Source organism: Neodiprion lecontei, chromosome 3 (genome assembly GCF_021901455.1).
Source record: "Neodiprion lecontei isolate iyNeoLeco1 chromosome 3, iyNeoLeco1.1, whole genome shotgun sequence".
Taxonomy (NCBI): Eukaryota; Metazoa; Arthropoda; class Insecta; order Hymenoptera; family Diprionidae; genus Neodiprion; species Neodiprion lecontei.
Window position 1 is genome coordinate 18804114 of NC_060262.1, and position 14218 is coordinate 18818331.

At 37.6% G+C, this 14218-nt stretch overlaps 2 protein-coding genes across 6 annotated transcripts in view; both read left to right on the forward strand.

Annotated features, from left to right (window-relative positions):
* LOC107223975 (phospholipid-transporting ATPase ID) overlaps positions 1–14218 on the forward strand; it is a 129022-nt gene that overhangs the window by 40246 nt on the left and 74558 nt on the right. For 3 of the 5 annotated variants that reach the window (XM_046736011.1, XM_046736014.1, XM_046736013.1), the window contains one exon: positions 1353–1479. The gene's annotated coding sequence lies outside the window, so the exon portion shown is untranslated. Of the gene's footprint in view, positions 1–1352; positions 1484–12868; positions 13693–14218 lie in introns of those variants that run through there. The other 2 variants (XM_046736012.1, XM_046736015.1) reach the window with 2 other exon arrangements.
* Positions 3403–6336, forward strand: LOC124293750. The gene is made up of 2 exons (XM_046736016.1): positions 3403–3527; positions 3633–6336. The coding sequence occupies exon 2, from the start codon at positions 3813–3815 to the stop codon at positions 5877–5879; it is 2067 nt and encodes a 688-aa protein (XP_046591972.1). The 5' UTR covers positions 3403–3527; positions 3633–3812; the 3' UTR covers positions 5880–6336.

Consider the following 14218-nt stretch of genomic DNA (forward strand, 5'->3'; position numbering starts at 1 on the left):
TTCAATTACAGGGTTATATTTATTCACATTATTTTTTTTTTACTTTTATTTTATTTACGACATGTATTTTATTTTTATATTTCTATCCAGCATCGTATGTAGATTAGCACAAGACCTGTCAGTCAAACAAGTGACATTTAACACTGACTATAACATTCTCTTAACCCGATAGCTTGCATCCCATAATAATAGAATAAGATTTCTGAAAACTTATATGATGAACTAATGACCAGAAATTATTGCAGAGATCTGGCCGATCGAGTACATGAATGTAACGGATAAAAATCTGCCATTCGAAACACGTCAAAGTTTATGTTTTCCTGAAGTGCTGATTGAGGAATCACGTACTGTTAAACTATTTTACTATTTCGTGTAAACAATATGAGGCATGCAAGTTCTATATTATCACCGGTGTCAAAAGTTTGAATACCATTATTTATCCAAACCCGCGATCAAGCTGCTGACGGGAACCTTGTAAAAACTCATAACTGATTTTTCTACTCCAGATTATGAATGTTTACAATTTCCCTTTCTACAGCTTTACAAAGTGTAAATGGAAATACAGAGAATATTGCTCTCGGCATGACATAAATGCTGGGATATATGTATAATATACATTTTAGTATTTCAAGCGGAAGTTCACGACAGCTTATGAAATAACCAATGTTTATAACACAAACTTTATAATATCCTGCGTTTACGCTATAGATTGGAAACGTAAACCGGTATACTTTTCCACTTTTTGTACTCTTGCTGTTCGACGACCCAGCGACCAGAGCCGAAATGAACGCCTCCGTTGCTACGCATTAGTAGGTCAATGGAATCCGTAATTTGCCAACGTACCAAGATTAAGATTAAGATTCGAAATTCTGGTGTGATATGCGGGGACAATGTCTTGAAACTTGAAAATCAACCGCGCATGCGCGAGTTTTATCGGCTGTTCGCGCAGGCTGGCCATCCCGAGTTTCAGCTGTCAAACCGTGTCTGGCGGCGATGCAGTTGATACGAATTTTCGAGGTTAGAATATCAAATAATTGAGGCAGAGATTCGGAAAGGTTTGGGAAGCATTTGTTATCGGGTCGGAAAGTTGATTCTTCAAAGAACGGTCGGAATTTAATGATTATGCTCTTTGAAAATTCAAACGTACACATTTTGTTTACGTTGGCCCGCCTGCATCGCAGACAAAAATATCGCGGCGGGAAGATTTCGCCGACCAATGAGATTGAATTATTTGACGCATGCGCGGTTCATTTTCAAGTTTCAAGAGATTGTTCCGCTCCGTGTCGTGCATGCAGGACTTGGAATGTGCCGGGACAAAATTCTCACCTGCATTTGTATATTTTTGCTTACAGATGAACCTGCAGTTTGCGCAAATCAAATTCTGCAGTGCTACGGCTTCACGACCACGAAACTCGGCAAGAAAACGATCCAGAGGCAGAACCGTTCGCTGGTTTTGCACAAGTCGATGAGTTCTACAACGTAGGTACTTTGCCTGATTTACGTACATCAATTGATAAGCATCGAATAAAATTGAAGTAAACATCGCATTAATTTCGATAAATTTTATCTTTATTTCTCGCAACAAATGTTTTGACTTAACTTGAGTCTTGAGTGAACTTAAAGTACAAGCGTCTCTGTCAAGAGAAAAAAATTGGAGTTAGGTGAGTAATTTGTACGCTTTGTGAATTAGGTAAAGTTTCGTTGCGCTAAACGACAGTAAATTCCATTCTGTTGAAAACACTTCATCACTTGTTCATAATATTCTACATCAGTAGATATCAAAACAGGCGAAGTCTCGGTCAACATTTTTATTTAAGGATTGACTAAAAAATACCTGAGATCAGCAATTCGCTGAACCTAAAATTAGTGTGCGATATTTTAAACGATTTGAAAACGGTGAAGTAAGCTTTCTGAATAACATTTTATTTTTCTTCGAGCAACGCAAATCAACTTAGCGGCAGTTAATAAATTTGTTTACTATTTCCCTTTCTGCGTCATGCCAATTCAACGTTTGGGCGGCCGCGAAAGTAAAGTGCTATTTTTTTTTTTCATTTCGCGAAGGAGAGAAAATGATTTGAAAGCTAAAAATAATACAAACAACAGGAATTAACAGGAACTTGGACTATTGATAAACGCAAATCATTGATTCCGCAACGTTTCGACCATTTTATTTGGCCTTCTTCAGGCGTCTATAAACATACATATAAATACAAAATATTTTAAACACAACGCATAATACATATAACAAGATTATACAATTAATAGCAAATAAATTTACCTCAATTTATAAGCGTAAACAATATAAATCTTCTTATACCACTTCATTAGCTACTCATAAATAATTAACAAAATTCAAAAATTTATTAATTAAAAAGAACGCAGCTAACAGAACCGACTTGTACATGTAAATAAACTGTCGACCGCAGTCGACCTCAAAATATACATAAATGAGGAAACAGTAAGCGAATGAAGCGCCCTTGTTTCCCACATTCACCGCCGCGGGAATTCAAAACAATACTCTAAAACATTTCTACAATATCTGAGTCAAAACAAAATTAAATACATTAAAATAGTCTAAACATTCAAAAATAAAGTAAAACTAACGTGCGTCACCAAGATAATCGTTATAAACCGATAAAATCTCGTTGTACATTGCACTCAGATTCTGGGTGTCAGTACGCTTATTTACCGTGTCATTAAGTTTAATCCAAACCATTTCACTAACCGATCTTTTTAACCAGTTATTCTCTAAATCTAAGATCTTCGCTTTGTCAAAATCAAACCCATGACCCGAGTCGAAGTAATGTGCGGCCAGCGCTGTTTTGTTCTCATCCAAGATTTTAACATTCCTACAACTATTCCTATGTTGGTAAATCCTATTTTTTAAATACTGTTTGGTTTGACCCACATAACAAAGTCCACAAGAGCACGGGATCTTGTACACTACACCTGCTCTTTGATCCTGCTGCACTGGATCCTTTAACTTAGTGTATAATGATTTTATTTTATACACGTTATAATAAGCCAGCTTTACATTAGTACCTGTAAAACAACTATTAATTTTATGTGACAAGCCCGGAACAAAAGGAAACCGGCAGTACTTGATGAAATTCGTAGGACGAACTCCACCAACCCCACCATTTGCTTTATTCTCTTTAAACTTAATGATAGCTGCACGAACAAACGATCTTGGATAACTGTTATTAGTTAACAATATCTCAATTTTTTGATAATTGTCCTCATGATACTCTTCGCTGCTAAGTCTAAACATTCTATCCAGTAAACCATGAATCATTCCCACTTTCTGTGACATTGGGTGGTTGGAACAGAAATTCAAAATTCTTCCTGAACTAGTTGGTTTGGTGTACCAATTAGTCTTCAAATGGTTGTTGGGATTTTTCAACTTCGTTAAGCATACATATGGAGACAGAGCACTTCACCTAATTAAATCTTGGGCAAAATTGACATCCACACGTGCTGGTTTGCTGAACAGAAGAGTCTTTTTACTCCAATGTCGCTCCAACAAGGTAATTCCCAAGCATATTAGTAACAACCTGAAGTGCACATATTCCTTGACTCTTGAATACCATCCTTTCAAGAATCTCGGGGACAAGCTCATACATAATTTTCAGAAGTCAGTGTTGAACGTTGAAATTAAAATTACTATTTGGAAGCTACAGAAAGTGAATGAAGAGCTGGGAGAGATATGTAACCAACTGAAGAGTTTAATACCACAGCCCTTGTTTGACAATTGTAAATCTGTGAACAAGGTGAGGTTTTCAAAAATCTTTACGAGGATTAAAGAGGTTAACATGAAGAAGTTGGAGGAGTTGGTACAACAACGTTTAAATGGCATCAGGTTACCGGATGCAAATAAATGTGTTTTTAATTACACTAATAGAGAACTCCCCAAACAAGTTTACAGAACGCTAAGCCTGGAGCCAAACTTTGGGCTACAGATCCAAAATAAGATCACTATAGTTCCTGAAGTTATTAAAGATCTAGAGTATTGCATCAGTGCAGTAAAGTTAGACAATTGTAATGCGGCTGACTTATCCGCAGTGAAAGAAAATCTGAGATCTAAAAGTATCAACATTTTATCCAATTTTTGTAAGGGACAATCACGTTCTGAAGACCGTCTAATGTTAAATAAAGATTTAATCGTTACAAAAAAGTTTTTGAGAGAAAATGAAGATTTGGTGGTATCAAGATCAGACAAGGGGAACTCAACTGTCATCATGTTCCGAGAAGAGTACGAGAGAGAGATGAGCGCACTAATTAGTGACAGGACAACTTACCTACCTCTTCATAGAGATCCAACTCTCACGTACCAAAAAAGAGCCAATAACCTGGTGGCGGAGCTAGCATCTTCGGGTGTGATTGACGAAGCTGAAGAGAAGAACCTTCGGTCGAGCTATACTCGAGCACCACGGATATATGGACTACGTAAGACGCACAAACCAACTTGCAAGTTACGTCCGGTAGTGAGTTGCATACAATCTCCTAGCTATAAGTTGTCGCGAGTTGTACATGAAATTTTGACACCGGTTGTGGATACTTTTAGTTTTAATTTATTAAATTCTTTTCAATTCGTTGATTTTATTAGAGACGTTGAATTACATAGTGATTATAGATTGATATCACTTGACGTAGTCTCGTTGTTTACAAATATCCGTAAGGATTTAGTATTGAAGGTCATTAATGAATCTTGGGACAACATCAAACATTTAGTTAAAGTTCCTAAATTTTTGCTTATTAAACTTATAGAGTTTTGTTTTGAAACCAGTTATTTTACGTATAATGGGGTGTTGTACAGACAGGTTGAAGGTTGTAGTATGGGCAATCCAGCTAGTCCGGTGTTGGCCAATATTGTTATGAATTATGTGTTACAACAGATAATTACGGTCCTCCCGTTTAACATTGCGTTTATTAAATTGTACGTAGATGATACTATCGCTGCAGTCCCTGAGACGGAATTAAACAGAGTCTTGGAGTTGTTTAATAGCTTTGAAGAGAATATCCAGTTCACCATGGAAGTGGAACAGAATGGTTGTATTCCATTCCTAGATATCATGGTTGAAAGATCCAACAACCATTTGAAGACTAATTGGTACACCAAACCAACTAGTTCAGGAAGAATTTTGAATTTCTGTTCCAACCACCCAATGTCACAGAAAGTGGGAATGATTCATGGTTTACTGGATAGAATGTTTAGACTTAGCAGCGAAGAGTATCATGAGGACAATTATCAAAAAATTGAGATATTGTTAACTAATAACAGTTATCCAAGATCGTTTGTTCGTGCAGCTATCATTAAGTTTAAAGAGAATAAAGCAAATGGTGGGGTTGGTGGAGTTCGTCCTACGAATTTCATCAAGTACTGCCGGTTTCCTTTTGTTCCGGGCTTGTCACATAAAATTAATAGTTGTTTTACAGGTACTAATGTAAAGCTGGCTTATTATAACGTGTATAAAATAAAATCATTATACACTAAGTTAAAGGATCCAGTGCAGCAGGATCAAAGAGCAGGTGTAGTGTACAAGATCCCGTGCTCTTGTGGACTTTGTTATGTGGGTCAAACCAAACAGTATTTAAAAAATAGGATTTACCAACATAGGAATAGTTGTAGGAATGTTAAAATCTTGGATGAGAACAAAACAGCGCTGGCCGCACATTACTTCGACTCGGGTCATGGGTTTGATTTTGACAAAGCGAAGATCTTAGATTTAGAGAATAACTGGTTAAAAAGATCGGTTAGTGAAATGGTTTGGATTAAACTTAATGACACGGTAAATAAGCGTACTGACACCCAGAATCTGAGTGCAATGTACAACGAGATTTTATCGGTTTATAACGATTATCTTGGTGACGCACGTTAGTTTTACTTTATTTTTGAATGTTTAGACTATTTTAATGTATTTAATTTTGTTTTGACTCAGATATTGTAGAAATGTTTTAGAGTATTGTTTTGAATTCCCGCGGCGGTGAATGTGGGAAACAAGGGCGCTTCATTCGCTTACTGTTTCCTCATTTATGTATATTTTGAGGTCGACTGCGGTCGACAGTTTATTTACATGTACAAGTCGGTTCTGTTAGCTGCGTTCTTTTTAATTAATAAATTTTTGAATTTTGTTAATTATTTATGAGTAGCTAATGAAGTGGTATAAGAAGATTTATATTGTTTACGCTTATAAATTGAGGTAAATTTATTTGCTATTAATTGTATAATCTTGTTATATGTATTATGCGTTGTGTTTAAAATATTTTGTATTTATATGTATGTTTATAGACGCCTGAAGAAGGCCAAATAAAATGGTCGAAACGTTGCGGAATCAATGATTTGCGTTTATCAATAGTCCAAGTTCCTGTTAATTCCTGTTGTTTGTATGATATATCATGGACGTTAATATAATGGCTAAAAATAATTTCTCATTTAAATTAAAATTTTTTATTTCTACTTTTTTCACGATCGATGCGGTGAAACAACGTAAAACGATAAATGCTTCCAAAGCAATTTGGAAGCGGTCTTTGATTTTGCTGATTTTAATCACTTCTTCCACGAAAGTTCAATTTTTCCATCGTTGTTCACCCTCGTGCGGTAAAAAAGGTTGCCCAAAATTTCAAAGAATCCTCAAAAATTCCTGCGATAAATTCTAGTCCAAAGCACCACCGTACCAAAGTTAAAAAAAATTATTCTCGTAATAAGCATAGAACGAGGCGTAACCTAGAGAGCCAAAGTAAACACATCTGTTTACTTTCACTGTCAACGCGGCACTCTGTTCTCGATAGCAAATCAAAAATAAGATTAAGCAAGTTGATGATTAAATGTTTTTATTATTCCCCCATAAATCTGAAGACTGTTTGAACAAAGCTGCATACACGTTACATCGAAAAAACATTATTCCCTGACATAAAAGATTTTTAGATCACAGGCTGAAACTGTGGCTCAAAACTAGCCAAAGTGTCTGGTAATTTTTCTATACTTTTTCAAAATCGTTTTTCAGTTTTCTCCCGGTAGTTCAGTTTCAGACTGATCCATAATTTCAACTTCAACGACAAGCAAGAATGACGAGAATTGCTCAAATCGGCATTGTAATAATCAATATAAATAATGATGTAACAAATATCTGAATTTTTAACGAAAAGGGTCGGTTTCATGGAAAATATCAACTTTTACGTTTCAATAGATAAAACTGTTTTCATCCTATGAAGAAAACTCAAGAGCCCTTTTTTGTTGCAGATTTGTTCCCGAAAAAAACACACATACATTAGGGTGGTCCTTGTTCACTGTGTCGACGAATTTTTGCCAGACCATCCCCCAAATCAACTTCAAATAATTCGAAAACAATCGCCTAATTTTTTCAGATTTTTATATCGAATCTAAGATAGTCCGCATTGTGATCGAAGTTTCTTATGGAAATTAACATGTGTAAAACTTTTTTTCTCGGTATATATTTTATTGCAAGAGTAACAATGTTCCAAATAATCTGTAACCGCGAGGTTTTGGTGAGAATTAGTACTACTATCTGGGTAAAAATACACATCATCGTACGAGGCAATCTAGACGAATTGCACAACCTCGAAACCTGACGTTTTTTTTTTTATTTAGAGGAAGTGCAATTCGTCTAGATTGCCTCGTACGATGATGCGTATTTTTTTTTATACAGCATCACTAATGCCGACCAAAACCTCGCAGTTACAGATTTTTTGGAACATTATTACTTTCACGATAAAATATATAGTGCGAAAAAAAGTTTTTCTCATGTCACTTCCATAAGAAACTTCGATCACAATGCGGGCTATCTCAGACTTGCTGTATGAATCTGAAAAAATTTGGCGACTCTTTTTAAATGATTTAAAATTGATTTCAGTGATGGGGCGGTAAAAATTCGTCAACACCTTAAACAAGGACCACCCTAACATACATACCTGTAAATAGAATTGCCTCAAACGGGCTTTATGTAATATCTTATAACGGAAAAATATTATGTACGATAAAATTAATTACCATCGTGAATAATTTAAGCAAGTAGCCATGATACTATTTCATTAATTTCAGTACCTTGCTTCCGAGGGGCTAGTCACTCCCGAGTATACTCGCTTCTTACTTAAAGTATCGTATCGACGAGTATCGTCGAGTCTTTGGATAGATAAGCAAAATAAGTTTATTAAGGTTACTACCTCAAGTAAGAAGCGGTTATAGTCGGGAGTGATTAGCTCTTCGCTTGTTTCCCCGTCTTTCACATCGCATGTGGTGGTATGGCGGAAGTATAAATCTCCATGGTGTTTCAGCGAAACACCACTTCCGTGACCCGAGATCATCTTATAAAACTTGATACTCGACCGCATTTACGAGTGATAAAACTTTTCACTTCGCTGTAAAAGACTAGAGCGTACAAAGTCGCCTTATAATCTTGCTGGTGCCTTGAAAAATTGCTACGTTGGAAAAAGTATAATTTTTTTCTTTTTTTTTTTTTCTTAAATCTTTGAGTACAACATTCTAGCAAATTTTTGGCAGTGCTGTACAATCATATGTCATGAGCTCCCATTGGAATGATATAAAAAACACTTGATCGAAGCATAAATATTGCGCTAAACACCGTATTTGTTTGGTTCGTCATTAAATTCTTTCTCTAAGTGTACGCGCATCAAGTCAACATCATTTATATCGTGGTTATCACAGAGGGGCGTGTACTTCCGCAGAGCCAAAAAATAATGTGGTATTTAATGACCATGAGATTGATTGAGAAGCTAGTAACGCTGCTACAACGATGCATGTTTCGGAAAAATAGTTACTTCGAACCTTTAGAATTGTTCGAAATTTAGTTAGCCATGATAAACAAACGTACTCATATTTTGAAAATCCAACTCCTAGAAAGTTGTTCTGAAATTCTACAGTGATGATTTTCCTTCCTGATGTTCCGTTGCGTTAACGTTAGTAATCAGTCTTTCCTTATTTTAGAATGATTATTTACTGGGTGCAGAAATGATTTCCCTGCTTTTGGAAAGGTCAGAATCCCGAAGTCATGGTATATTTAAGAAACTGCATACTTTTGTATCACCTTTATCGTGTTTCCGGGTTCTAATTGACTGTAATCATAGATATCTGTAATCATAGACCGTAATAACGTTGTGGACCTGGAATGTGTGTAACAAATATACTCGAGGCACAATTTCCCCTTTCGGGTAGTAAATGAATATACCGGGACAATCTCTTGAAACTTGAAAATCAACCGCGCATGCGCGAGTTTTATCGGCTGTTAGCGCAGGCTGACCATCCCGAGTTTTCAGCTGTCAAACTGTTTCTGGCGGCGATGGAGTTGATACGAACTTTCTAGGTTAGAATCTCAAGTAATTGAGGTAGTGACTCGAAAAGGTTTGGGAAGCATTTGTTATTGGGTCGGAAAGTTGATTCTTCAAAGATCTGTCGGACTTTAACGCTTCTGCTCATTGAAATTTCAAACGTACAAATTTTGTGTAAGTTGCATCGCAGACAAAAATATCGCTTGCGGGAAGATCCCGCCGACCAATGAGATTGAATTATTTGGCGCATGCGCGGTTCATTTTCAAATTTCATGACATTGTCCCGGTATGTGTAAGTATTTCCTAGGGGGTAATTGCTGTGTAAAATGACGTATACCGATTAGAATTACGGGGATCACGAGTTGGTTGGAAGGACCACAAGGATTGCAATATTTGAAAGGTCACAGCAAGATTGTACAGATTACAACGACCGCAAGTGTTTACAAAGGTGGCAGGGATTACAAAAGTGTTACATAGAATGGACGACAACGATTACCAAGCATTACATGAGATTGCGAGAGATAATAACGATTGCATAAGCTTACGGAGCGTATTGCACACTAGATCACAACAGCGATTGATTGTAGGACATTTCAAAGGGTTTCAGGAGTCCATGAAAACTGATAAACACAACGGATTTGTGCGCTGTGTTATATGCATTCTGACATGCCCGAGAATGGATTGTATTCGTAGCTGCAACCGGTTGCAGGCAGTAGTGGAAAGAATGTCCCCGATTGGATTATTGTCGAGAGTTTTTTTTCATCGGCACTAAAATCTCATCATGTTGAAGTTAGTAAAGTTATCGTACCGATTCACGCTAAGGAAAAACCGTTATTCTACGATTTTGAAACCGTTTGAAATTCGGTAAACTGTAATAAAACAAAACATACTCATATCTTACAATCTCAATTCCTTAAAAATCGTAATAAAAGTAAGAAAACAGTGATTTCTTTCCAATGTTTCGTTACGATAACGTTACTAACATCAACCAACAAAATCTCAAGTCAAGTCCTATTTTGAACCGGTATAACGTATAGTTTAGCGTAACTCGTAACTATGAAAGTCGTGAATCATTGTTGACCACTAGATTACCCAGATTTGCAAATATATAAAGGTTTCGGATGTGGGTACGTAGATATTTACTCTTACCATATAAAGTTAATAGTGGCTGTAGCAAAGGCGACGCCTTGTCACGTTTCTTTGCCTCGAGGCTGCAGAGTAGTGCCCAGTTAGATAAGTAACTTGAAACTTGTGCCACTGTCGATTCGTGCAAGCACGCAATTTGTCAGCCGGAAATTTCTTACCGGATGGCGGAAAGGAAGGGACGAAAGTTGACCTTACCTGAGGCGTTTCTTACCGTTCCGTATACAGATTTTTAACGTGACTATTAGAGTCGTGAAAATTTTTTCAAGTACAATTTGGAATAATGTAATCATCTTAGATAAATTTACCACATATCTTACTCGTAGAGATAATGCGAGTCAGGTTTATCTTTCATTTTGATCCTTAGAAGCTGACTAAGCTTACACCAAGAACTTGCAAATGATTAAAGCTTGACGTGTACTGGCCATTAACTTGGAAATCAAACCAATGGTTTCACTTTACTAACATTGAATTCGCGTAATTACTATAGATTTCTATCTTATCATCTGTTTTTCAGTGCTTTCCGAATTGGATAGAACCATGCGAAAATTGCAACACAATCACTGGAAGTTAGGGAAAATCACTCAGACTGCTGGGAAATTATCGGACGTGAAGCTGAATCACTTGTAAACTGAAATATAATGAAAGTACGCGACAGATAGCCAATGGAATGTTAGGGGCGTATGCCCATGGGAGTAGTCCGCTGGAAGAGTGGTCGAATTTCGAGTATTTATATCACGAAAATCATTCATTAGGTACATAGTAGAAAGTATTGCTCGTAGCATTGTTATCGGTAATGATGTGAAACTTTCCACCACGCGGTGACTATCTTGCAATGCCCACGATATCTCATAAATGGCTTAGCCGATTTACATCAAATTTGGAGACAGTATTCTTGAATAGTTTATCGTTTTTCTCACGATACCATTTTTCCTAGCTATATTTTAGTGTTACTTAAATAATAATAAAAAAAAAACACCTTCAATTTTCGACGAAAGATCAAACTTCAACTTTGAACGGTCGCCATTTTATTGAAACTAAAGCTCGACCATTGCAAATATGACAAAACATACAAGAATACGCTTTTCAAATTTTGAAATATCTTGGACTCCGAGCACAACGGTTTGATTCTACTTTACAAAATGTGTAAATGAAGTACAAGGTTCACACTTCTGAATAATCTAAACCCCAACCGAATTGAATAACTGGCCGTCGAGATATAAGTTCCCAAAACTCACCCACCTTTCTGACTGTTTACTGTATACCCCCTTAAGGGGGTGCCCTGGTCGATTTCGACGCTGACTTATATGTCTGCGAATATCGATGTCCACGTACCTCAAACGCGAAAAAAGTCTCAACAGTCCTATTCTATACACAATTCTGAACAAAAATACTCCAACTTATTTTAATATGACGCAAAAGTAAAGAAGCGGCACGAATTCTACGAATAGACTATTGCGATTTCGTAGAATCTGTGCCATTTCTTTATTTCTGCGTAAAATGAAAATGCATTGCAATATTTTTTTTTTCAGAATTGCGTACAGAATGCGATTGTCAAAATTTTTTCCGCGTTTGCAATACGTGGACATTGATACTTGGAGATATGTACACCCGGGGACAATAAATCTGAGACGGCAAATTTTTTACATTTGACAGTTATGTTGGCATCACAGAGAAACTTACAGCGCCATAGTCGGCCGAGTGCGAAACAAACCTAATCTCAATAAACATAACATAACCCATGACCGTCGAATCTAACCTTACAATACCGCGGGGATAACGAATGGTTGGATTGACACGTATTCTAAGATTAGATTCGACGTTCATGGGTTATGTTATGCTTATTGAGATTGAGTTTGTTTCGCGCTCGGCCGGCTATGGCGCTGCATGTTTCTCCGTGTTGCCAACACAACTGTCTAGTGTAAAAAATGATCCGTCTCAGATTGATTGTCCCCAAGTGTACGCCAAGGTCGAAATCGACCAGGGAACCCCTTGACGGTACATCAACGAACTATAAAACAAATGAACTGCGGTTTATTCGGAATCTCGATTCGCCCCCCTTCGAGCATATCTTGCGGTATCGCATCCGTATCTAGGTCTCTGTATTTGCGTAAGCTTCCGCACCAGAGTCGCCGTTCTTACTTGCACGAAAGTACCGAACGCGATAGCAGGCTAGAGCTGGTGTAGCTCGATTGTACGCTCTGAGCACGCGAAGCACGCGAATCGGATCGCGAGCGTCAACAGTCGTCGACGTTACATACGTATGTTTGTCGTTTGTTCTGCGATACATTTCCAGAGTGAACTTGTTCGGCGATCCGGTCGTTCGACGGCGCCCGGCGGTGCCGCACGCTCGCACAATAAACGGCGGCGCACCTTGACACCTACTTTACTTGCCGATGAGGCGAGGAACCCGACGACGCCGACGCCGACGGTGACGGTGACGGTGACGGTGACGGACCGACGACGTCGAAATCGCGCCTCGCCTCGCCTCGCGGTTCGCATCGGCGATAGTCGCCGCGTCGCGTTCAACGCCTCCGCATCATCCGTCGGAGCGACGGAATTTGCGTCGAGTTCGGCCCGCAGGAAAGGGAGAGAAGAAGCCTCGACATGCACGTTATACGCGATGCGACGGTTCGCCGGAGAAATTGATAATACGAAACGATACTCGCGGACTCGAAGGACAACATGTACATATATATGTGTAATTACCGATTGTTTGATCGAGTTTCCTTGTCTGAGAAACTTACGAAACTTTAACGATGTGTCTTTGAGAGAAGAACGAAATTCAAATTTGAGTTTAAATCGTTCGAGTCACCCTGTTGGAATTACCGAGTGCAACGGAGTAATCCCCTGGTTATAGTTACACTTGAGTGTTCACCGATACGTGCCTGAAATTTTCGAACTTACGCCGTTCGATTTGTTTCGTGCCACGGTACGAGGGAGATGATTTTAAATAAATACATTCAACCGCAGGTGCTGCGCGGAAGCAAAGTTATAAGTAACCATTTAATGCCGACTTGTTGCCATTGAATACAGTGTGAGTAAAATAGGAAGACTGAGAGAGAGAGAGAGAGAGGGATTCAGCAGCACACGTGCGCGTTTTGAAAATACCTAACAGTTTCCTTCCACCGGAGCGTTTCGTTACAGGTTTATTTGACGACATAATTAAACATTTAACCATCTCCAAATAAACTTGATTTGTGCTTGTGCTTCTCCTGAACGAATTTGTTACCCGATATACACACGGTAAATATCTCCACGATTTTATTGTTAAATACATGTATAGTCTGTATTATTTGTATTAGCACGCACTGAAAACTGGGGAAACTTGACGCTTGTAGGGCTGTGTATGAGGCAGTTGATACCATTTTGACCTGGGTCTGACCCTTGACCTCTCAGATTTGGCCCACGATTTTTTAAATCATTGTTCTCACTTTGAAAGGCATTCAGTTTTTTATTTTTCATTTTTTAGAATTTTTCGACATGTTTTTAATTTTCTACAAATTTCAAAAATCATGTTATTAGTCGATACAATTTAAAAATTTGAAAAAATTCTGGAAAATCGTGTGCCAGATATAAAAAAAATTAAGCTTAGAGCTGGAGTGAGGAGATTTTTCCTTCTTACTGTTTTCAAGATTTTTCCGAAACAAAAACCGTTGAAAAAATTAAAAATGGGATTCATTTTACTGTAGATGGTTGTTAAAAAACATTTTCATATGTCGCATCGGATTCTTGAATTTTTTTCTTCTTCATTTTGGTTATAAAAAAAAAT